The sequence below is a fragment of the Pristiophorus japonicus genome, chromosome 3 (genome assembly GCF_044704955.1).
Source record: "Pristiophorus japonicus isolate sPriJap1 chromosome 3, sPriJap1.hap1, whole genome shotgun sequence".
In the NCBI taxonomy this organism is placed as follows: domain Eukaryota; kingdom Metazoa; phylum Chordata; class Chondrichthyes; family Pristiophoridae; genus Pristiophorus; species Pristiophorus japonicus.
In genome coordinates this window covers 266,615,662-266,642,067 of record NC_091979.1, presented here as the reverse complement: position 1 = coordinate 266,642,067, position 26,406 = coordinate 266,615,662, and the positions used below count along the sequence as shown (strand labels likewise).

Sequence of the window (26,406 nt, the reverse complement as noted above, 5' to 3'; positions counted from 1 at the left end):
GAAGGAGTTCAGAGTAGAGCGCTTGCTTTGGGAGTCTCATGTCTGGTATGCGGACAATGTGGCCTGCCCAGCAGAGCAGATCAAGTGTGGTCCAGTGCTTCAATGCTGGGGATGTTGGCCTGGACGAGGACACTGATGTTGGTGCATCTGTCCTCCCAGGGGATTTATAGGAACTTGGTATTTCTCCAGCGACTTGAGGTGTCTACTGTACATCTATGTTGATTAGATCGATGGCAGGTGTTTCTCAATGAGTCAGTTTCACTGCAATGTTTGAAGTAACCCCTTACTGTATAGTCCACCCTCTGGGTGTTTGTACTGAGGTTTGGGTTTTCTTAAACAGTCCCACCATGTCTGTGGGTTTTCATATTCCATTCTACAGCCCATTTTACAGTTGGGCGGGGGGTGGGGGTGGGGGGGGAATCAGATCCTACCGGGCAAAACTATGGCAGATAGATTTCAATGGAGGCAAGTGTGAGGTCATCCATTTTGGACCCAAAAAAGCATAGATCCGAGTATTACTTAAATGGTGAAAAGTTAGGAACAGTAGAGGTCCCAAGAGATTTAGGAGTCTGTGTACACAGTATTAGGAGGGTCTGAGGAATCGGTGAAGTTCCTCTACCTTACGGTGTGGATTATAATTGTCTATTGTATGTAACACTTGCTTATGTATGTAAAGCATACTTGTAACGAATTAAGCCTGATGGTTAATTCATCCTTAACCTTAGTAACACAACAAAAACAGTCGCGGTCAGCAGTTACAATACATAACATTTTGACTCGAAGTCTCTGGGGAAGAGATAAGAAAGCTAGTGTTTGGGAACAGAGTTACTTCAGGCATCACAGGGACTAAGGCAAAGTTCACATCACTGAACAAACACAATTAACATATGATGGGAGATGGACAGTTGCATATACCACTCAGCCAGTCTGATAAGAGACAACAAATCAATGTAACTTCACTGATAAGCAGTAAACCAACCGGTGCTTTTGTGGGAGAGGCGCACACTTCGGTTTGTTGTATAGACGGTGGGTGAGAACTATTGTTCTGGGAAGGTTCACGTTTGAACTTTTCCCTTGCATGTGCTCAAAATAAACTAGCTGTACCGGAGGTTTCGTTTGATTGATTCCGTGGTCGTTATATGGGCGGAGGTGTCGATTCCTTATATCAGGGATTCCACCTTTAAGGAGAGAAATCTTCTTTTAACCGCGACAACGGTGATAGAGTTCTTCCAGTGAGGTGACACTGAATGGAGACTATGCTGGAAACACTTGCAGCCTGCAAAAGCTGTGCTGGAAATGGTCTGAGCAACAGCTTCTGCCTGAGGAAAGTGATCATCTGTCAGGTGGGAGTTTTCACTGAACATTTCATACTGTCAAGTAATCAGCTGGAGCAATGGTCACGGTCCTAACGCCTCAGGTTGACAGATGTGGTTCCCGAGCTGCGTGAATCCCGTGGCCATGTAGGGAAATTTTTAAAAGTGAAAAATGGCTCTTAAGTGCCCATAAACTAACTGATAATCATCTCACTGGGTCCCCTGCCGCTGCCGGTCAGGTGGGCTCTGTAATAATTATAAGAACGTAAGAATTAAGAACAGGAGTAGGCCATCTAGCCCCTCATGCCTGCTCCGCCATTCAAAAAGATCATGGCTGATCTGGCCGTGGACTCAGCTCCACTTACCTGCCGGCTCGCCATAACCCTTAATTCCATTATTGATTAAAAATCTATCTATCTGTGACTTGAATACATTCAATGAGCTAGCCTCAACTGCTTCCTTGGGCAGAGAATTCCACAGATTCACAACCTTCTGGGAGAAGAAATTCCTTCTCAACTCGGTTTTAAATTGGCTCCCCCGTATTTTGAGGCTGTGCCCCCTAGTTCTAGTCTCTCCGACCAGTGGAAACGACCTCTCTGCCTCTATCTTGTCTGTCCCTTTCATTATTTTAAATGTTTCTATAAGATCACCCCTCATTCTGAACTCCAACGAGTAAAGACCCAGTCTACTCAATCTATCATCATAAGGTAACCCCCTCATCTCCGGAATCAGCCTAGTGAATCGTCTCTGTACCCCCTCCAAAGCCAGTATATCCTTCCTTAAGTAAGGCGACCAAAACTGCACGCAGTACTCCAGGGTGCAGCCTCACCAATACCCTATACAGATGCAGAAGGACCTCCCTGCTTTTGTACTCCATCCCTCTCGCAATGAAGGCCAACATTCCATTCGCCTTCCTGATTACCTGCTGCTCCTGCAAACTAACTTTTTGGGATTCATGCACAAGGATCCCCAGGTCCCTCGGCACCGCAGCATGTTGTAATTTCTCCCCATTCAAATAGTATTCACTTTTTTTGTTTTTTCTCCCCCCCCCCCCCCCCCCCCCAAGGTGGATGACCTCACACTTTCCGACATTGTATTCCATCTGCCAAACCTTAGCCCATTCGCTTAACCTATCTAAATCTCTTTGTAGCCTCTGTGTCCTCTACACAACCTGCTTTCCCACTAATCTCTGTTCCGGCCCAACAGACTAAATAATTTATTACAGTATAGCTGTAAATTACTCATTTGTTGTACATCTGCAGCTCATTTAGGGAAACAAAAAGAGAAAAAAAGGATTGTAAAACAATTCCAAGTAATTTACTCCAATAGTAGTTCAGGATAAAACTCTCGCTCTGGATACAGAATTGGAGCTGCACATCAGACGGTTCATAACGGCTTAATGCAAAGAGATAATTTTCTGCGGTAAAGAAAACTCAATGCAGTATCTGATTGAGGCAGCTCAACCTCATTCTGAACAGAATGCTACTTAGAACGGGGAAGTCATGAATCACAAAGGACATAAGCTCCTGGACTGTACAGTCAGCATTTAACTGGCAAATGGACCAGTGGAATATTCACAACCAAACTCAAAATAAATTCACTGCCTAAGTGTTCACAAAAGCATACAAGTATACACTTTAAAGGAAAGTTGAGCGATCTGAAACTACCAATCCAAACATTAACTGGAGAAATGGGCAAAATGTCCTCACTGCATATTATGAAAAGGATAGATTAGTCAGTAAATGCCTATTTGACAACATATTTGTCAATAGAATCAAAAGATTTATCCTGTTTACGATAAGTACATATTTTAAATACCAAAATCTAACATCCAAAATTGATTACAAAGCATTAATAAAATGAATTACTTTTTCAAAAACTTACCTGGAAGAATTCCAAATTGATGATGTATTTAGTTGGAGAACACTACATTGGGGATAAAAAGGTTTTAAAAATCACACAAGATACATTTTTTCTGACTCACCAGAGTTATAAACTTCCTCGAGATTCGCCGTGTCCAGAAAGCTGAACGGCATCCAGATGGGTTTATCTTCCACCAGCTTGCAGTAGAACCAGTGGGTTCGCACAGACTCATAGAGGTTATACGGCAAATCCAGTAATGGCTGTAATGCTGTGGATACATGTTTAGCAGCAGGTGGCGGTGACATAGCTTGCCCTACAGGTGCCTGGAAAGAGAAGTACATCAAATCATCAATTTTGAAAGAACGCTATACAGGCATAATTAAAATATTCTTTTGGCCAAAAAGTAACAACCTGTTAACCCAGAAAAAATTAATGGCTCAGATACAAGACCGAGACAGGCTAAAAGGTCTCAAAAGCAATAAATCCCCAGAGATAGATACTGTTTCTCCCATGATACTCAAGGAGAACTGGGAGGAGATTTGTGAAACATTAGCAATCATTATGAAGGAATCTGTGGACACTAGCAAGGCACCAGTAGATTGGAAACAAGCAAATGTGGAGCCCAGATTTAAAAGGCGCAACAACTCATTGAATCAGATATTGACTGCGCAATAGCAACTTAGTAAACTGCAGTCAACATGGATTTGGAAGGGGAATATCCTGCATAACTCACCTTCTTGACTTCTTTGAGGAAATAACATCTCAAGTGGATTGAGAAAATGTCTATGATGTCGTGTAACTAGGCTCCCAACAGGCGCTGACAGTGTTCCACCATAAAAGGCTAAGGAACGATTTTCGGTTTTCGGGGGTTTTCGGCGAAAACGGTAGCAATAAGTGAAACTTACCATTTTCGCTGCGCTACCGTTTTTAAGCTGAACTTTCGGCCTTTACGTCTGTGGGGGCGCATCGGTAAGGGAGGTGTTGCACAAGCATTCGTGGCGCAAAACGCAAGTTTCGGTAACTTTAGTCCAGGGCAGGGAGTGCTGCGAGAGAGGCCTTCGATGGGAGGGAAAAAATTCCAAAAAAACATTTACAAGACCCTTAACTATGCAATCGTTACAAAAAAATTATAAAAACTTTAACTTACCTTTTTTGCAGGTTTTCAGACTTACCACTGCTGGCAGGGCTGCACTGACAGGTTTGACCTGTCACTATTCTGGGCGCAGCATACGGGTCGGGACTGTGCCAAAACTCGGACGCAAACACAATCCAAGTCGTTGCATGTCGGCGCACCTCTCTCTGGCGGGACTTGGAAGCGCTGCAGCAAACAGGTACCCGAGGATCACGCCTGGGCTTTGCGACTGGGTTTTTGCCTCGGAGGGTCAAATCGCAGCGAAAACCCAATCGCAAACCTGCTGAAAATCCGGCCCATTTAGTTAAGCTAAAAGCTGTATGAATTTGGGTATGGATAAGAAATTGGCTGAATCGAATATTTGTAACAGGAGCTATATGGAGGTGGGGGAGGGGACAATGCCAAGTGAGGTCCCCAGGGATTAGTGTTGGGACCACTACTACTTTTACTTTTCATCAATGTGTGGAACTCAGAAATCTGGTCAAATTTAGATGATTGCAAACTAGGAGGGGCAGTGAAACCGGAGTAGGCAGCTCGGAAATGATAGAACGAATCAAACAAAATATGTAAGCAGGCTGGACAATGGCAGATGAAATTTAATACAAACTACTGTGCATAGAGGGAAACAATGACCAACATGAGCACTCCATGAATGGTTTTGAAATTGCCATGTCTGAAGCTCTTTGGCCTGAAAAGGACATATCCAAGAAATGATCTTACAGAAGTATAAAAGATTTAAATGATATGGAAAACAATTTTTTCACACTCTTTCATACTGGAATGTTACTTTCAATAAATTGCAAGAGTAGGACAAGGGAGCCACACGTACAAATTAGTTGAAGGACTGTTATTAGGACGTTCTTCTTCACACAGAGAGTGTTCAGCACATAGAATGGACTCCCACATAAAGGTATTCAAGATGAAAACCTTATCATTAAGAAATTAGGTATTGCATGGGAGAACTTTCGATGAATGAACTAAAATTGGCAGAATGGCCTTTCTCATCCATAATCTTTCAGTGATCTTGTACTTTCCTGAAAAAGCTAAACGCGAAGTATTCCTGCTGATGCCAGCCTGATCCACAGTACTCTTCTTAAAACGAATATCCTTCCTCCCTCAAACAGTACCATTTTTGAATGTTTAATAAGCAAGATCATGCTCAGTATCTCAATACAGAAACAATGATTTTCCTATTTGCTTCTAGATCTACAAAGGCAAAGAGCACATAGGCAATAACAAGTGAGAAGCCAGACAGTCGGGATTACCTCAAGATACACAAGTGCTTATCTCTGTGTATCTCATTCTCCAAGCTCCAACATGGTTCAGCATTGAGCTGCAGGAGCACGTAGCTGAGGAGCTAGGATTTGGAGGCAGGGTGGCTCCAAACAGGACAAACTTCTGATAAGGAGAATGTGGGTTGATGTCCCACCAGACGGCAGAAGGATAAATGAACCATGTATCTACTAGCCTAAACAACCAAATAAAAACCAAGGCTGCTAGTGGGAAAACTTCAATCACTCCCTCTCCTCCTGCCAAAAAAGAAAAGCACTATACCCAACTGCAAAAAAAGACTGGGTGCCTGGGCTGACAACATGTGAATTTCAGATTTAATGTTTAAAGCTTCTCCCCTCACTTTGTTTTCCTCTTCTGAAAGTGGAAACAGATGCTGGATTAGTTTTCCAACTACCTACACAACCTCCAGTACTTCACCAGTACTTTCCACGTGTGAGCTCAGACAGCGAGCACTGGAAGTCTATTTAATCGTTAGCGGGAACACAACCAAATCCAACCCTATCCACACACATGGTGCTAACACAAGTCAATGGCCCAGATTTGGCGGAAAGAATAACAGTGAGGCTTTCTGTGCTCACCGTTTTTAAGGAGTAAATTGGATAGCAACTTCCGGAGTCCGCACGTGTGCAGTTAAATATGGAAATCAGGAAGTTGCTGTCAGAGTTGCTCTGCTCCTCCACAAGCTGCACTACACCGGTAACTCGTCGAGAGATTCGGCATCCAAATACATGAAGGGCGTGAAATTGTGGTACTTGCGTGATAGATACCCACTAAACATGCCAGAAATGTTTGGGCTTGCCAATTCAAGTGTAAGTGAAGTTTTAACAGCATGGTTAAGTCTTAATTACTGCCAAACAACCTCTCTGGCACTGAAAATTTACTTTTACCAGTATGGAGTCACATTCCTTCAAATTTTAATTATTGTCGGAGATTTTTTTTAAATTACAAAATTTAAAAAATTTTTGTAACTTTTTTTTGTCTTATTTCTCTCTCTTAATCCCATCCTTCTTTCCTTTTCTTTATAGCACATTCTATGGATGATTTGATAATGAATTAAATATTCTAATTTACACATGGCAGGGTTCAAAGCATGTGAAAACAGAACAGATGGGTTATCAGCATGGGGATATGTCCTTCAAAACTAAAAGGTCCGGAATTTCAGACAATGCCATCATGAGAGGGAGCTTGGTGCAATAAATATTAAAAATGCTACTATTAAATTAAACTTAGCACAAAAGTGGTTACATTAAGGACAGCAGGGCTGTCAGGTTTATATTAAGTTTCATACAGGGCACCTAAACCAGCGCCCAGCTGACAATGAAAGATCATTTGACATTCTAGTGATCATTTACATTTTCCCCTGCTGCAACAGTGCTATTCATTTGAGCTCAGCAGGGATCAATGCCAAGTAATGCTGGTGAATTCCACTCTGGGGCTGGGACGGCTGGTTAAAGATATAAGGTTCGACTAAAAGTCGACACTGGAGTCAGACTTTTATTAAAAAAAAAGGATTAACTATGAAGGAAGAGGCAGTCAGGCAACAAAGTGCTGTGAGAAAAAGTGTTTCTAGTTTCTGCTACAGGACAGAACACTAAAAACTTATTCAGTGTGTTGACTTATTTAAAAAGAACTGACATATCATAGCGTTTCATTATTTTTATACAATTACACAAAGATAAGCTTTAGCAAACTGACTAAGTGATTCTGTTCATAACTGGTACTGTGTGTGTTCACATAGCAGAATAGAGCGAATCACATCTCACCATACTTAAGAGCTCAATTTTCCCAGGTCATGTGCATCACTTTTTTGGTGCGCATTGTTTTTTTGGTGTATTTTTTTTCCTCCAAAGTTTCCCCCTGCGATCTGCGCTGGCCTAACTGACTTAGATACGATTTATCTAAGCCAGTTTTTTTTTTTAACGTCATAGTTCCCTCATATCTGTGGCAGTTTTTATAATTTTTCGCAGTTTTGCCAACATTTATTCCTCCTAGGTCAGCGTATCTGGTCACTCCCGAAAAACCTTCTAGGCACTTAAGAAAACCTATGCACATTGATAAATTGACACTGAAAGATGCCATTGTTTTTAATTGAAGATTTTGGAAGGAGTCAAGAACACTGTAAAAATAAAGTTCAATTTTTTTTTTACCTGTCAACGTAGTAAATGGAAGTTTGTTGGATTTCAGAAGTTCTCTTTTAAAAAAAAAACTCACTCACATGCTACCACCGAATGTCTTGATGCAGGGCTGGAGGAACCGTGGGTGGGGGGTGAGGGGGCGAAAGAGGAGAGAGAGCGAGGTGCAGAGTGGAAGGCTTCGAGCCCGAGGAGCAAGGTGCCGATCGGAAGGCTTCTGAAGACTGCAGTGAGTGGTGGTGGTGGGAGAGAGAGAAGGGGAGAAGTCACAAGACTGCAATTAGTTAAGGGGGTGGGGAGGGTAAAAGAGAAGAGAAGTCACATCATCTTGGGTGTGGTCCATCCATTCAGACCTTGGGGAAAGAGAACTGTAAACCTATGCTGCCTGCTTTCCTGCCATTTTCAGCTTCTTTCAAAAAAGGTAAAATTTAAGTATGGGGGCAACACTGACAATGCCATACCTTGTGCGAGCCTTCTGTATTATGGTGCTATGTAGGAGACAATTGATTTGACATCATCGCATCAGGAACATCAGAGCCCGTAGGGTGCTCGACAGAAGGCCTTACCCACCTCGGGTATATCGAGACAGGCGTCATACCTTCACCTGAGTGATGCAGACTGTGTCAGAAGGCTGCGTTTACGCAAAGAAGTTGTAATTGAAATCTGCGAGTTGGTCAAAGCAGACTTGCACTCTAGAAGCATCAGGAGGAATGCTTTGTCAGTTGAAGTGAAGGTTATAGCTGCACTTTTATTCTATGCCTCCAGATCGTTTCAAGTTACAACTTGGGATGTGTGCGCCATCTCTCACATGCAACACATGTCTGCATTCGCCAGGTGATGGCTGCACTGTATGCACGGAGGAATGATTTCATCAAGTCCCCCATGACTGTCCAAGCAATCCATGACAGGGCTGTGGGCCTCTCCAGGATTGCTGGCTTCCCAAAGGGACAGGGCTGCATTGATTATACCCACATTGCCTTGCGAGCACCTTTAGAGGATTCAGAGATGTACAGGAACAGAAAAGGTTTCCACTCCATTAATGTATAGCTCGTATGTGACAACATGCATTGTATCATATCAGTCAATGCAAGATACCCTGGGAGCACCCATGATGCGTTTATACTACGCGACAGCGTTACATCTGAGCTCCTCCTGGAGTCACAGTGCAGATTTCGTCCCCTATGGGGCACAATGGACATGATTTTTGCAGCGCGACAGCAACAGGAAAAATGCAGGCAACAGCGCCAGCCCTTATACATGGTCTTCTTCGACCTTACAAAGGCCTTTGACACCGTCAACCGCGAGGGTCGATGGAGCGTGCTCCTCCGTTTCGGATGCCCTCAAAAGTTCGACGACATGCAGGCTGTGATCCTTCCCAACGAATCCACCACAGACCCAATCCACATCCGGACCAGGGTCAAACAGGGCTGCGTCATTGCCCCAACCTTCTTCTCAATCTTTCTTGTCGCCATGCTCCACCTCACAAAGCTCCCCGCTGGAATGGAACTAAACTACAGAACCAGTGGGAACCTGTTCAATCTGCGCCATCTCCAGGCCAGATCCAAGACCACCCCAACTTCTGTCGTCGAACTACAGTACGCAGACGACACATACAGAGGCTGAACTCCAGGACACAGTCGACGTATTTACTGAGGTATACGAAAGCATGGGTCTCACGCTAAACATCCATTCGACAAAGGTCCTCCACCAGCCTGTCCTCACCGCACAGCACTGCCTCCCAGTCATCACGATTCATGGCACGGCCCTGAACACCATGGACCACTTCCCATATCTTGAGAGCCTCCCATCACCAAGAGCAGGCATTGACGATGAGATCCAACACCACCTCCAGTGTGCCAGCGCAGCCTTCGGCCGCCTGAGGAAGAGAGTGTTTGAAGACCAAGCCCTCAAAACTGCCACCAAGCTCATGGTCTACAGGGCTGTCATAATACCTGCCCTCCTGTATGGATCAGAGACATGGACCATGTACAGCAGACACCTCAAATTGCTGGAGAAATATCACCAACGATGTCTAAGCAAGATCCTACAAATCCCCTGAGAGGACAGGCGCACCATCATCAGCGTCCTCATTCACGCTAACATCCCCAGCATTTGAAGCACTGACCACACTCGATCAGCTCCGCTGGGCAGGTCACAGAGTTCGCATGCCAGACACGAGACTCCCAAAGCAAGTGCTCTACTCGGAGCTCCTTCACGGCAAACGAGCCAAAGGTGGACAGCGGAAATGCTACAATGACACCCTCAAAGCCTCCCTGATAAAGTGCAACATCTCCACTGACACCTGGGAGTCCCTGGCCCAAGACCGCCCTAAGTGGAGGAAGTGCATCCGAGAGGGCACTGAGCACCTCGAGTCTCAACGCCGAGAGCATGTAGAAATCAGGCACATGCAGCGGAACGAGCGTGCGGCAGACCAGTCCCACCCACCCCTTCCCTCAACGACTATCTGTCCCACCTGTGACAGAGTCTGTGGCTCTCGTATTGGACTGTTCAGCCACCAAAGAACTCACTTCAGGAGTGGAAGTCTTCCTCGATTCCGAGGGACTGCCCATGATGATTCAGCAACAACCAGAAGGGCAGAGCTGGTTACTGGGAGACAACGGGTATGGCCTCGCCACCTGGCTCATGACGCCTCTAAGCTGACCTAAGCGACGCACAGCATCACAGAAAGGACCATTGGCATCTTGAAACAGCGTTTCCAATGCCTGGACCATTCCGGTAGTTACTTGCTGTACTCCCCTGAGATTGGTCAGTTCACTGTTGTATGCCTCATGACTTAGTCATCATAAGGCAGCAGCACCTGGTAGTAAAAGACCCACCTGCGGTGAGAGTGGCTGATGATAATGATGCGGAAGATGCAGATGATGAGCAGGAGGAGGATAATGAGGATGAGGAAGCCATGCAAGTGCCTGAGGCCAGAGCACGACGACAGAGGAGGTCGGGCCATCGTGCCTCTTTAACGATTGCTCAAGCAGCAGCTTATCTGTGAACGCTTTACTGATGGACCATGTTTACTGTTTGGAGCTGTTCCTAATCTTGTGTTGTGTTAATGGAACAAATGATGAAAATTATTCTCGTTTACTTCAAAAGTTGTGTCAAGAATGGAATAATGGAAATGATTCAGTTTTAATGTAAAATATATTTTATTCAAAAGTTTAACAGTTCTTTTGTACTTAAATAAAATTATTCTTGCATCAAACTTTACTTTAAGATCACTCAAAAACTTTAAGATCACTTATAAACTTTTAAACTTGTAAATTTACTTAACTTACAAAAAACTTAATTTGAGAACAGTTACAACAGTAACAATAACAACAATAACAACAGCAAAGAAAGGCTGCACCCACCCATCTCTTAAGAACATAAGAAATAGGAACAGGAGTTAGCCATACAGCCCCTCGAGCCTGCTCTGCCATTCAATAAGATCATGGCTGATCTGATCATGGACTCAGCTCCACTTCCCCGCCCGCTCCCCATAACCCCTTATCGTTTAAGAAACTGTCTACCTCTGTCTTAAATTTATTCAATGTCCCAGCTTCCACAGCTCTCTGAGGCAGCGAATTGCACAGGTTTACAACCCAAAGAAGAAAATTCTCCTCATCTCTGTTTTAAATGGGTGGCCCCTTATTCTAAGAACATGCCCTCTAGTTCTAGTCTCCCCTATCAGTGGAAACATCTTTTCTGCATCCACCTTGTCAAGCTTCCTCATAATCTTATACATTTCGATAACATTACCTGTCATTCTTCTGAATTCCAATGAGTAGAGGCCCAACATACTCAACCTTTCCTCATAAGTCAACCCCCTCATCCCCGGAATCAACCGAGTGAACCTTCTCCGAACTGCCTTTTGTAAATATAGAAACCAATACTGCACGCAGTATTGCAGGTGTGGCCTCACCAATACCTTATATAGCTATAGCAAGACTTCCCTGCTTTAAAACTCCTTCCCCTTTGCAATAAAGGCCAAGATATCATTGGCCTTCCTGATCACTTGCTGTACCTGCATACTATCCTTGTGTTTCATGCACAAGTACCCCCAGGTCCCACTGTGCTGTGGCACTTTGCAATCTTTCTCCATTTAAATAGTAACTTGCTCTTTGATTTTTTTTCTGCCAAAGTGCATGACCTCACACTTTCCAATATTATATTCCCATCTGCCAAATTTTTGCCCACTCACTTAGCCTGTCTATGTCCTTTTGCAGGTTCTTTGTGTCCTCCTCACACATTGCATTTCCTCCCATCTTTATATCGTCAGCAAACTTGGCTACGTTACACTCAGTCCCTTCTTCCAAGGTGTTAATATAGATTGTAAATATATACCTTATTCTAAGACCGCCCGCTGTGCTTGGTCTTGGACACTCCACCACCCCTGCCCGCAGGCAATGGCACAGTGTTTCTGGACTTGGTACCAAGCTTATTCTTTCTAAGATCTCAGGTACTGCGGCGCACCTCTTGGGGCGGGGGGGGGAAAGGCAGGTGGCAAGTTGGAAGGCCCGGCCTTGGGCTCCTCAGATGCTGGTGTGGGGACTGGAGTGGCAGTTGATTCTCTGAATGGATGCGTGGTCTGGGCATGTTCCCTTATTGCAGCAGCTAACTCCCAACATGCTGTCCCTCATGCGCCCTGACAGTGTCTCAACGACCTGCAACATTCCCTCCCTCATGTTGGGCAAAACTGTCTCAATTACCTGTGACATTCCCTCCCTAATGTTCAGTGATAGTGTTTGCACCATCTCTGACATTCCCTCCCTGATGGTCACTGACAGCACATCAGCTACCTCTGACATTCCCTCCCTCATGGCCACTATTCCCTCGCTGATGGTCCCGGACATCGTTGCCATTTCTTGTGTCATTATTGTTACTTCTCCCGACAGTCCCGCCAACTCATCACTCACCCCACTGATGGCGTCCAGGAGTGATCGGTTAAGGTCAATGCTCTCCGCACTCAATTACATCATCCTGCACCTCAGGAGAGCTTGGTCCCCATGGGTGTGATTCGCACCCAACTGGGACCCGCAGCCTGGGACGGTGGGCCCTGGGTATGTCTCACTGCACCCCACCAATGGGACCTGCAATTTCAGAAGGTGGGGCCCTGGGTGTGCCTCGCTGCACCCCACCACTGGAACCCGTAACCTCGGTAAGTGGGAAACCATGGAATGTCCCATCAGCACTCAAACCACTAGTCACAGAAGGGGCTGTCACCGCAATGAGCGGCACCTGCTTCGTTAGTAAAACAGTGGGGGCTGCATCCAGCTCCATCCCCTCCCCCTCACCCCCATGTTCTTGGTCTGGAGGGTTGGATTCAAAGATGTTATCCTGTTCAGGTTGGTCCTTGTTTGAATTTTCTTCTACATCGTCAAGGTCAGCCTCAAGTTCTGCAAAATATAACAGAACACAAACAAATGGTTAGCTGCAGAGGAGGGGGCAGGGTGGGTGGCATGAGTAGGCTCCCACAGCGCAGGCAGCAGACTGATTTGAAGGACCACGATGAATGATAGCACATTGCATCAACCGAAGCGTAGCTGACGGAGACATCCCCAGGAACCAAAGCATAGCTAGCCCGCGCAGTGCTTAACATTTAGCAAAGCCAGACTGTGGAATTTGTAGGACTTATGTAAGATTCCAAAATTCGTGGAAACCCCCCCAGTGTTTTGACTCACTGAAAAGGAAATTCGACTTGGGCCTATTAAACAAAGTTTGGGATCCTAAAATGCATATGGAAGAAATCTACGAGCTTTAACCAAGTTTGGGATTTTAAAAGGCATGTTTGGGCCTGTGGGAGAAAAACTGCAAAGACTGAGGGGTGGGTTCAACCTTTACCTTTAGAATTTGGATATTGTAGCTAATCAGTTTGTCTGGGGGAGCTGTTTAACCATAGTCAGGCTCCCAGAAAACATTAGCATTTAAACAATCGACCACGGAAGAAACATTATCCACCCCACCCACAGGACCCAAATATCACATACATATTCTAACACCTTTTCAACATGCATAGATATATCTGGCTCAGCCCAGACTTCCCAAAGCCAAAGCAGTGCTATTACAGACAAGAGTTCATTAGCTCATAAATAAGGAGTATCGCAATCCCAAAGTCTATCAACGCCAGATTAAAACATATCTCCAAGTTTGCAGATGACACTAAACTGGGTGGTGGTGTGAGCTGTGAAGGGGACGCTAAGAGTCTGCAGGGTAACTTAGACAGGTTAGGTGAGTGGGCAAATGCAGTATAATGTGGATAAATGTAAGGTTATCCATTTTGGGGGCAAAAACGCAAAGACAGATTATCTGAATGGCGGCAGATTAGGAAAAGGGGAGGTGCAACGAGACCTGGGTGTTATGGTTCATCAGTCATTGAAAGTTGGCATACAGGTACAGCAGGCGGTGAAGAAAGCAAATGGTATGTTGGCCTTCATAGCTAGGGGATTTGAGTATAGGAGCAGGGAGGTCTTACTGCAGTTGGAAAGGGCCTTGGTGAGGCCTCACCTGGAATAGTGTGTTCAGTTTTGGTCTTCTAATCTGAGGAAGGACGTTCTTGCTATTGAGGGAGTGCAGCAAAGGTTCACCAGACTGATTCCAGGGATGGCTGGACTGACATATGAGGAGAGACTGGATCAATTGGGCCTTTATACATTGGAGTTTAGAAGGATGAGAGGGATCTCATAGAACCATACAAGATTCTGACGGGGTGGGACAGGTTAGCTGCGGGTAGATTGTTCCCGATGTTGGGGAAGTCCAGAACCAGGGGACACAGTCTTGGGATAAGGGGTAGGCCATTTAGGACTGAGATGAGGAGAAACGTCTTCACTCAGAGAGTTGTTAACCTGTGGAATTCCCTGCCGCAGAGAATTGTTGATGCCAGTTCATTGGATATATTCAAGAGGGAGTTAGATATGGCCCTTACGGCTAAGGGGATCAAGGGGTATGGAGAGAAAGCAGGAAAGGCGTACTGAGGGAATGATCAGCCATGATCTTATTAAATGGTGGTGCAGGCTCGAAGGGCCGAATGGCCTACTCCTGCACCTATTTCCTATGTTTCTATGTTAATCAAGTTTCAGTTAGCTAGCCCGCCAAAGCTTATACAAAGAAGACCACTTAAAATTAATGGACAGCAAAACTCAAACAAAAGAAACGTTAGATTTGGCGCGAAGATTAAGCAGCCTCTCAAGAGTATCAAGGGGGCCTATCGTACCAGGGAAACTATTCTGACCATCACAGGAAAAACTATTTCTGACCATCACTTCGGAACAAGATCAAGATCGAGAAAACACAGGAAGAAACATCGCGATATCGAAGAAAAAAACTTCAAAAACCAATTAATGGAACATCAATACCAATTGACTTGGTAACATCAACCGGACCACTGCAACCGACAAAACCAACCAGGAAAATCAACCACCAAGAAAACCGGGGTCCACACAAGTTTTCCACTCTACAATTTATGCCTAGACTATCCAGCGGGTAAAAATGACCTGAAGAGCTTAAAACCCTATTGATAAAGGAAATCGGGTACTTACCAGAGATAAATCCAAACCGCGTCTAATCGCATCAGCTTCAATACGCAGCAGAGGCCTTCTACCACGTCCGGGATATGGCAAGGCAAACCGGCTATAACCAAAGAACCCCGAAACCGTGAAACAGCCCTAGCTGTCAAAGGAAGGATCTGGTGAGCATGAATCCCTGGAGCCCCAGAGTTTGACCTAGTTAGAGAGTGAGAGGTGGGAGGTATTTCTGTTGTGTTTATTACCTGTAATAAAGTGTTCCCCATTGTCTAGAACCTTTTTGTAAGATTTTACAGTTTTATTGGAGTGTATTTGTGCTATTTGCTTTCCTGAATAAAACCCAAACCTTCTTTGTACAAAACAGTTGTCTGTTGCACTTTATCACACCCTGATTAATAAATCCAAGGTCGAGAACCAGGGAGTGGGAGTGACTCGCAACCGCTCTGGTCAGGAAGGCAAACTGACAGACCCACCACCCCCGACACTTACCCTCTCCCTCGAGTGTGGACCCAGTTTGTGCAGTGGTGATTGTTTTTTTCCAGGCAAGACCCATCAAACCAGCAACCCTCTCTTCCAAGGGTGTAAGTGGCTGCAGATTTGCCGGGCCTCCTCCTGTTCGAGTTCTTTCCCTTTTATTATGTGCCACCTTCCTCTGCAAAGATGATAACCTAACTTTTTTTTTTAAAAAAGAGTGGGTTTCTTTCTGCTGGGTGGGACATACAGATGGTCACATTTACAACTGCAATTCCAGGGGATAAATGAAAATATTACTTACACTAACTACTTGACCAAGGTCCTGCCACTTCTTTTTACGCTGGCCTCCAGATCTCGTGGTGGTCACCATTGCACAGTAATTTTCTGCAACTTGACTCCAGCGTTTCTTCATTTCTTTTGGTGGAACTTTTATGTGACCTCTGCTGGTGTCCACAGCTCCTGTCATCTGTTCTCAATCACGGCAACTAGTACCTCCACTACTTCCTGCAAGAAATTCTTGGTTCTTGCACCATGTTGAATCTTGTACTACTGCAGCTCTGATTTTTCCAATGCTTTCACACAGCACCCCTTCTCACACACATAACTGGCTCTTTAAAAATGACTGATTGCCAACTTGGAGCTGTACTGTGCATGCACGTCCATTGCAACGACATCAGAAACGTAATTTGTTTCCCCGTGCATGTGCAGCAGGTGCGGCATCGTTTCTCGGCGCAGATAGCAGGTCCCCCCCCCCCCCCCCCCCCCATTTGGATGCTGCGCGGTGCCAAATTCAAATTATAGATCGGGGCAACTTTGGCAAATTATTTCCAGCACATTTCTGGCCGAGAAAAAGGGGCGTAACTCTGGCAATGCACCAGAAAACAGGCTTGGGCAAAAAGTGAGCTCCCAGTGTTAAGGCAGTGTACTTTTGGAGAAATTGAGGAAATACATGTCAGGGACACGAATATCCGGTTCAAGGTGCAAAGGGGCACAATTGTTGCACTCTCCGGTCTGTTATCCTACAATGAGATATATGGCAGTATGAGCCAACTCCCATAAAAGAAACAAACAGAAAATGTTGGAAACACTCAGCAGGTCAGGCAGCACCCACGGAGCAAGAAACAAAGTTAATGTTTCAGGTCAATGACCTTTCATCGGAACTGATGAAAGGTCATCGACGAACGCTTCAACATTCTGTCCTACAGCCCAGAAATTCTTCCACCCACCCATCGCCTCCCACTGCCACCGCCTGCCCCCTCGCCCGCATACTCCTGTCTTCTCAAACCACTTTGTTGCCTGACTGCCTCTCCCTTCACCGGTCATCTTATGAAAGATCATCATCCTGCAACATTAACTCTGTTTCTCTCTCCAAAGATGCTGCCTGACCTGCAGTGTATTTCCAGCATTTTGTGTTTCTATTTCAGATTTCCGGCATCCGCAGTATTTTGCTTCTGTCCCATAAAAGAAAGATGCTCAGACCATTTACAGGAATGATTGTGCCATTGAAGCCAATAAAGGTATTTATGGCAGGTTCAAATTCTTCATAAAAGGATTGTCAGTTTTTTTTATCGACATAGGAAAAACAATGTGTCGGGTGCATTCATAGTGTATGAAAAACAATCTGTTACACTTTAATTTGCACTCTTGACTCAAATAACCATTGTTAGATTAACAAATATTCATTCATTCTGGACAAGTAAGAAAAGTTACAAGAGTGATTACACTGACAGTGTTTCATTCAATGTAAAGCATAATTATGCTTAGAATTTATTGCAAGGTACTTAAATATATCAGCCCTAAAGATTTTCATTCAAGTGGAATGTTCATGCACCTATCCTTGTACATGTCCCAAAGGATAGGTTACAAAAATCAGACCTAGGTTTTTATAATTATCTCCAGTTAAAGAGTTCTTCCATAGAGCTGACATTTTTAAATCGATCATTTTCAATGCAGACATTAAAAGTAGATGCAATTTCTTTTGTATTAAACCTTGGCTACAGAACAATGCTTCTACTAAACCAGACCTAGATTGTGGCCATTGCCAGATCAGTTCTGCATTTTATGTGCAGGCCTGACTCTTAGCAATTATTTGCCATATAAAAGTACAGGTTATAGAAAGTATAAAAACGACACATACATCCCAACCAGGACTGGTCTTAATGACATGCAATCTATGCAGTGGATTTCATGGCATCTACTTGAAAAAGGTACATTTAATTATTCAGTCATCTTTGTGCAAACTTCTAAAGACAGCAAAGAATCATACTCTAGTACTTCTGATTTTAACAGAGGATTGAGAGCTATGGCCGAGTTACAAACTGTATTGGCAGTTATAGTGTAAATTTAATTTGTTTTTCAAATTGTTCCATTCAGGCAGTCTGTGATTAAACAGAAGTTCACACAACAAATAATCACAAGCATTTTGACAGTTAGCTCGACTTACTTGTGGTGGAGACACTGGTGGCATCTGGTAAGGATGATTGGCTGGGGCAGGAGGCTGAAAGTGGGGTATCTGGGGGTGACTTTGGCTTTGGCTTTGCTGAAGCGGGGTGAAGTAGGGGTTGGCTCGGCTACTCTGTGAATTTTGGCGATAAGGATTGTAATTCTGCTGGGTCTGAGGAGGGGAAGCGGACACGAAAGCAGTCGTTGTGGAAAGCCCAGGCTGAGTATTCTGGTACGTTGTGCTAATATGCTGAGACACCGGGGGCGCCATGAAGCCGGGTTGAGACTGTGGGCTCTGAAATGCAAAGGGATCCTGTGCTGGAGCAGCAAGAGGTACTTCAGCTGGAGCCTTTGAGAACGAAGCTGTCCCTGCAGGTGTCGTTGCTGTTGTGAAAGGATGGTGTCCAATATTTGCAAAAGGGTCATTGTTGGTTGCAGCCTGAGTGAAATAGCTGAATGCTGGAGGGTGGCTCGTGGAAGTGGAAGTCTGACCCACAAAACTATCCTCCTCACCAACATCTGTTGATTCATCTGTTAGAAAACACAAGAGCCAAACAGTCAGAATTTTTTTTTTGCTTAAACAAAACAACTATTTCTACCTATGCTTCTTCTGGACAATAAATACACACGTCATTCACAATTTTCTTTTTAATGTCATAATTTATTATCTTTTTAATCTTTATGATTTTGATTTGATTTGGCGAGTGTCGAGTTTAAGGAATTTGGCTGGGCGGGTTCATGATCCTGAACTTATTAACACAAAATGTAAGCAAAACAATCACGACCACCACTTTTTTAGTACCTTTAAAAGGTAGCAGAATTCTAACGCTACTACAGAAATGGGGGAAATTAGATACAAAAGCAGGAGCCGGGAAAATGAGGACGATGAGGTCAAAGAGGAAGGTTTTAAGATGGGAAGAGAAAGAAGGGTTTACAAACAGAATTCCAAAGTATGGGATTGCAATGACTGAATTTTTATATGAACAGTATAATTCAGCTCATTAATGCCATGGGCACAATAACTTCACCATGTCAATTTTCCCAAATTAAAAGCACTTGCAATTTGACTTTAACATTAAAATTTTGGTTTAAACAGAATTTGGGTGACTATTTAGATTTTTTTTTAAAAACAGTGGCACCGATTCTGAGACTTCTTCTTCAAGACATTTTTATTAAAAGTAATTTTTACCCCACAACCTTGGATAAGTCAAGAAACATTTCTAAAATGTAAATTCCACTTTAATAAGATTTTTGAAACAAATCCTAGCATTCTTTGAATGCGTCCCAAACACATGGATACGTATGACTAAAGAGCTATCTTGGTGAATACTTCTTAACAAGTGAGTTAGAAATATAACAAACAAGTCGGAAAGTTTAAAACATGCCCCAAGGGAAAACACACTTTTGCCACCACAATAGACCTTTCTGCTTTGCAGGAAAGTATATAAAATTAAATAAATCATCTATGGCCAGTATTTTCCACAGAACATATAAGAAAGTACATGATTGCTTATGTTTTCATCAGACAATCGGAGTTTGCCTCCATCAGCATTTTGTTTAGCTTACATGGACACTCTCATTACAGCTAAGCTACTGACCACCATCACATGAATCCAGAAATGACAACACATTAGTCTATGGTATCCAGTTATGAAGCTGTTTAAAGAACAAAGGTGTTGATCCCTGCAGCAACTCATGACCAGATAGAAGAGAAATTCACTGAATTCAGCACAGGCACAATCAACTGGAAACCAAACTCAGCAGACATAGAATAATTGTGAAAAGAAATTTTAAATTTCTGTACATGGAGATTAAGTTAAAGCAAATTTAGGCAAGTTACTAATTGTACATTTAAATGTATGCCTATAGCCTGGCAAGTCCAACTACCGTATGCTCAAGTCCAAGATAGTGCAGGATATCATAGAAGAAACAACATCAGGGCCCGGATTTTACAGTGAAAATAATGGTGAGGCTATCAGTGCTCACTGTTATTAAAAAGTAAATCGGACAGCAACTTCCGCATGTACACAGTTAAATGCGGAAATCAGGAAGTTGCTGTTCTTGCTCTGACAGTATTTTGCCGAGAGACTCAACATTGAAACATATGGAATGGCGTGAAGTTGGGTACTTACGTGATAGATACCCACTAAACACGCCAGGAAAAGTTAGGGCTTGTCCGTTCATTGCAAATAAAGTTTTAATATCGTGATAAGTCTTAATTACTGCCAAACCAATTCTCCGGCACTGAAAATTAGCTTTTACAAGTGTGGAGTCTCATTCCTTCTGACGGGTTTAGACAGGTTAGATGCAGGAAGAATGTTCCCGATGTTGGGGAAGTCCAGAACCAGGGGTCACAGTCTAAGGATAAGGGGTAAGCCATTTAGGATCGAGATGAGGAGAAACTTCTTCACCCAGAGAGTGTGAACCTGTGGAATTCTCTACCACAGGAAGTTGTTGAGACCAATTCACTAAATATATTCAAAAAGGAGTTAGATGTAGTCCTTACTACTAGGAGGATCAAGGGGTACGGAGAGAAAGCAGGAATGGGGTACTGAAGTTGCATGTTCAGCCATGAACTCATTGAATGGCGATGCAGGCTCGAAGGGCCGAATGGCCTACTCCTGCACCTATTTTCTATGTTTCTGATTTTAATTATTGTTGGGAGATTTACAAAAAAAGTCTCCTTTATCTCTCCTCTATTAATCCCATCTTTCTTTCCCTCTCTTTATTTTGCTTTCTGAACATGATTTGGCATTGAATTAACTATTCTAACTTACACTTCCTGGTTTAAACACTGCGTGCCTCAGTAAGGATTCTTCAATCTGATTGGTTAAGGAGACACACCATTGCTTGCCCTGACCACACAGGTCCCAGATTCCCTGTTGTTTTGCTGTTTTGGATTTTTAATTACCGCCAATTCCAGTGTAAAAACCCATAGAAAATCTGTGGGCTAGCGCCGTCCGTTCGCTGCTGATTGCACAATCTGGGCCCATATCTACGCTAATCAGTTTGCATGGAGTATAAAACAGGGCTGCCAACTCTGACCTTTGCTTTACGCTTTGTGGCCATACGCATTGGTGGCCGTGCCTATGCCCTATGCTCTGGAATTCCCGGTCTAAACCTCTGCCTCTCTTTTCTCCTTCAAGACGCTCCTTAAAACCTACCTCTTTGACCAAGCCTGCCCCAAGGTCTCCTGATTTGGTTGGGTGTCAATTTTTTTTCTCATAATACTCCTGTGAAGCGCCTTGGGACGTTTAACGACATTAAAGGTGCTATATAAATACAAGTTGTTGTTATTGTTTGGGTCTTGAACCACATCTATAATGAATTAACATGGTTTGAAATGGATTAAGTCTGCATTTAGAGGTAAAATCCCTCAAGATCCCGATAACATCCTCTTATTCTCAAAAGAATCACTGCAATAACTCCAAAGTCATCTCTCAATGTGCTGAAGATACAGTTCACCACACAAACTTGATTTGAAGACCCACATATGATCTGTGGTCCTGAGCATATGAAGGCAGTTTTGACCCCTCCTATTACAACAACAACAACTTATATTTATATAGCACCTTTAACATAGTGAAACATCCCAAGGCGCTTCACAGGAGTATTACGAGATTAAAAACTTTTGACACTGACCTGCACAAGTAGAAATTAGCGCAGGTGTCCAAAAGCTTGGTCAAAGAGTTAAGTTTTGTTAGTGCAAAGGATTTCACTTAATCATTTGGGTAAAAACTTACAAGTGAGCTAGAAGCTTAGGCTTGCTGATCTCTGATAATATATCCTTTTGAGAGAATTATGGAATCCATGCAAGATAACTTGAAACCCATTTCTTAGCGTGGAGGTAATTTTGGAATCTCGGGGGCTGGAATCAGCCGGGTTTGACCAACCATTTCCACCCAATTGTATTTACTTGCTTCTGCTTTTCTTAATTTGAACATCTCTTTTTGCATCTTTCTTCTCCCAAACTCAGTAAGCAAGTTTTTTTCCCCACTTGCCAAGCTTCTTGCTCAAGCCACTGACTTTTTCAGGCCTTTTTTCCAACTTGCAGATAGAATTCTGTGCAAAATCTTTAAAAACCATATACAAAGACTGAACACAGAACCGATCAGAGGCAGGGGAGGGGAGGGGAACAGAACTGAGTACGGAAACCGTCAATCAGGATCAAATCCAGAGGGATGCTTAAAATGGGCCCACGGCTAGGGAATAGGATCTCTTTGAGCTTGTTGCTGTGCTGAAAAGAAAATGCATGTTGTGCAATAGGTTTCTTGTTTTTAAACTCATCTTTCAAATTGCTCCCAGTACTGTCACTACTGCCATTAGTGTTGTATAGATCTAACATAACCTAAGGTTGGAATATCAAAATCTATAATTATACAGCTGGGTGTTAAATATTTTTCAACTGGAGGCAGTTTATAAAACAGATATAATCCATAACTCATTATCGTACATCACAAACTTCATCTGCCCTATAACATGAAAATTTGTGTGTCTTTTGAGACCACTGTGATCTTTACTTCTACATTTAGATTTCCACTGCCCTCAGTACCAACAGCCGCAATTGAAAAGGATTCCAGAGATGAGTGCGTGCCGCCAACACCAAACATAACAACATCAGTCAGCTAGATGAGCCATTAAAACAAGATCCTGTCTGACTGTTCAGATTAAAAATCCTACAGCATGATTCAAATAGGAGCAGAGAGTTCTCCTGATGTCCTGGTCAACACTCATCTCTCAACCAATACCCAAAGAGCAGATTAACTAGTTATTCAGCTCACCATTTGTGGAACATTGTTGGCACAGAATGGCTGCCGTGTCTGCCTACATAACAACAACAACTTGTATTTATATATCGCTTTTAACATAGTAAAACTTCCCAATGTGCTTCACAGGAGTGTTTTAAGACAAAACAAATAAATGTGACACCGAGCCACATAAGAAATTACAGTAGATGGCCAAAAGCTTGGTCAAAGAGGTAAGTTTTAAGGAGAATCTTAAAGGAGGAAAGAGAGAACAATCACTGCAGTTCAAAGGCAATACATTATGCAAAGTTCTCAGACATTTCAACATAAGGTCTTTTCTAAATGAAAATATTTAAATGAATGCACAATAGAAAAAAATACCAAAATCTAAAAAAAACATATCAACTTACAGGATATAAATCTAGGTTCTAAGTTGCAATGCTTCACCAGAAAAAAACATTATTCACCAGAAGTTGAAATGGAGCCTGCTGTTGCACAAAAACAGTGATAACTGGATCACAAAAAAATGTATTTAGAACAAATGACAGTGAACACATCTTCACTAGTAAACTTTAATTCCTATATATAAGAGAAATGTTAATGTAATGACTTCAAAGTGCGTGAAGCCTCGCCACTGTATGGTCAATATACCACGCACATGTGGGCTGAACATCAGAAATCAACACGTTTCCTAGACTCCTTCTCTCCACCCCATAAACTGCACAAGCACATTCAGATTAAGAGTCTTTTTTTAGCATTTCTGTATTATGCTAATATTTTCTACTAGTTAAACTTATTTAATTACTGCTATATTTATTTCCTGAATATAACCTTTAAAATAAAAAATGCTGACCTCCAATTTCAACTGCTCCATGTTTACACATCCAGCCCTCTAACCAGGGCATACACCAAACCACAAGACTACACTCAGGACGCCCTAAAGTGCTTTACAATCAATGAAGTACTTTTGAAGTGTAACCACTATTGTAATGTAGGAAACGCGGCAACCAATTTGCACACTGCAAGGACCCACAAACAGCAATGTGATAATGACCAGATTTTTTTTTTTTTTTAAAGTGTTGGTTGGGGGATAAATATCGGCAGGGATAACTCACCTGCTCTTCTTCTAAACAGGTTAATGTCTCATCCAAAAGACAGGACCTCCAACAGTGCAACATTCTCTCAGTACTGGAGTATCAGCCTAGATGTTGTGCTAGATTCAAGTCCTGGAGTGGGATTTGAACCCACAATCTTCTGACTAGGAAGTGAGAGTGCTACCATTGAGACACAGCTGACAGTACTTCAATTCCAGCATCCAGAAGAAGTCCTCCACAGTGCTAATATCTCACAGAATAAAGCAAATATGCTGTACATGTTATAAAAATGGCCACTATGCAGTATAAATAACATATACAACAGATAAAATAAACTATGAATTAGATTGGGCTGCATAAACTAACTTGTTGGAGTGATACATTTAATATCACGTGTTTTTTGATGAACTACTGACTTTTGTTGTGTATGCTCTTCGGAATAAACCACTTGAATTTCTTTTTGACAGAACATTCACGTCAGAACTCTTTGAGTGCATATCAGAGGATTCTCAGTGACACAGGATATCTAGTGTCAACTGTGGTTAGCACACTCACCTCGGAGTCAGGTTGTGGGAACCACTCCAACGACTTGAGCACAAAAATCTAGTTTGACACTCCAGGGCAGTGCTGAGGGAGAACTGCACTGTTGGAGGTGCTATCTTTTGGGAGAGATATTAAACCGAAGCCCAGTTTCCTCTCTCAGTTGGATGTAAAAGATCCTAGCAGGGGAGTTATCCCCGGTGTCCTGACCAATATCTATCCCTCAACCAACATCACTAAAACAGATTATCTAGTCATTAATAGTTTATGGGAGCTTACTCTGCGCAAATTGGCTGCCGCGTTTCCTACATTACAACAGTGACTACACTTCAAAAAAAGTAATTTATTGGCTGTAAAGTACTTTGGGACGTCTGGTGGTCGTGAAAGGCGCTATATAAATGCAAGTCCTTCTTTTCTAAATCATTCCCCTCCCCCCTCCCCTCTCCCCTCTCCCTCCCTCACGTTGGGCTGGTGATCACCGTGGATTAAGGAATACTTTCGACCGAGTTTAATTAAAGCCCAAGCACCGTCGCACACAACCAACTGACCCGATGGATGGAGGGAGGCTGCCCCTGAAGTTGGGGACTCCCCACTTGTTCACACTGGGGGGGGGGGGGGATGCGAGGAGGGAAGCAGCGACTCCCACAGCGCACCGTGGCCAAAAAGCTCAGTCACCCACCGGCTGAGAGAAGACCCGGGTCGGGCGCGGGCGCGGGCGCCGCCGCCGCCGCTTGAGCCTGGCTGACGGGGATGAAGGGCACGGGGAAGCTGAACTCAGTGTCGGACGACAAGAGCAAGTTGGTACTCGGCTTCTTTTCGGCCATCTTCCGTCCAGCCGGCAGCTTTCAGCACCACGTCGCCACAGCGGCTCCGCGGAGCGCAGCTTCCCCGCCGGGGCGTAGGTCAGAGGGTAAGGCGGCGCGTGACGTCACGGTGTTGGCCGGAGAGCGGGTTCGGCATCGCGTAACGTCGTGACGTTGGGCCGGGGCGAGAGAGGGGGTGGGGGGGGTAAGGCGGCGCGCGACGTCATGACGTCGGCCCGGGGAGAGACAGAGAGGAGAGGGAGGGTCAGAGGTCGGCAGCTGGCGTAAAGTGACGCGGGTTTCCCGCCATTGACCTCGGAGGCGGTTGGAGCGCGAGCTGGGGAACTTGGAACATCGAGGCAGCGAGATATAAAGTTCCAGTGGCCGGCCTCTGGAATCCTGCGGCATACGCTCCCCCTTCCCTCCCCTCCCCGGCCCGGCCCCTGCTCAACATGCCTTGTGTGGACGACTGGGTGAACGACCCCCTGGGCACGGTGCAGGGCATTTTTGGTGAGTGAGTGTTTGTGGCCTACTTTTTAAAAAAATGCACCCGCCCCCTTCCTTTTCTCAGCAGTTCCCGAGCCCGGCAGACCCCCCCCGTGCTCTCACCCAGCTTTTCAAATCCTGTCCTGCCAGCTTTGGGGCTGGCTTCAATAGTTCAATTCAGAGGCACGTTTGAAGTTAACATCTTGAATATTTTTGTTTAAACTCCTTAATCAAAAGACGCGTTTTAAAAAATAGAAAATCAATTATTTATTGTAAAATGATTGCATACTTGGAGCAATTAAACTGTATCAATTACTTTAAAATGCATTGTCATTGTAATGTATTTTGTAATGTTAGAGGCCAAGTTTGGGGATTTGTAAAAGAACAATCTTTATTTGCAGGGGCGGGGGGTCGCAAAGGCACGAAATTAGATTCTTCGATTTTCCAAAATGCTTTCATGCCTCTTATTTTAAATTGCGCGTTTGTCGAAATAGCAGAAGGCTGGCAGCGTGTTATGTTGCAGGTAATTTGTTTTGCGTGCGTGGAGGGGATTTCCTTTTGGTAGATAGGAAAAT

The 26,406-nt window shown here is 43.9% G+C and overlaps 2 protein-coding genes across 4 annotated transcripts in view; one reads left to right on the top strand and one right to left on the bottom strand.

Annotated features, from left to right (window-relative positions):
• Positions 1 to 25,472, bottom strand: part of sec23ip (SEC23 interacting protein) — a 145,871-nt gene extending 120,399 nt beyond the window's left edge. For 2 of the 3 annotated variants that reach the window (XM_070876669.1, XM_070876670.1), the window contains exons 1-3: positions 25,222 to 25,470; positions 18,165 to 18,694; positions 3,298 to 3,499 (exon numbers count right to left, since the gene is read on the bottom strand). In XM_070876669.1, the coding sequence (XP_070732770.1) occupies positions 3,298 to 3,499; positions 18,165 to 18,694; positions 25,222 to 25,366 (877 nt within the window). In that variant the 5' untranslated portion in view covers positions 25,367 to 25,470. Of the gene's footprint in view, positions 1 to 3,297; positions 3,500 to 18,164; positions 18,695 to 25,221 lie in introns of all 3 variants that reach the window. The other variant, XM_070876671.1, reaches the window with a different exon arrangement.
• A 126-nt stretch (positions 25,473 to 25,598) lies between these two features.
• mcmbp (minichromosome maintenance complex binding protein) overlaps positions 25,599 to 26,406 on the top strand; it is a 34,548-nt gene continuing 33,740 nt past the window's right edge. Inside the window, exon 1 of the mRNA XM_070876668.1 lies at positions 25,599 to 25,855. Within this exon, the coding sequence (XP_070732769.1) occupies positions 25,798 to 25,855 (58 nt within the window). The 5' untranslated portion in view covers positions 25,599 to 25,797. The remainder of the gene's footprint in view (positions 25,856 to 26,406) is intronic.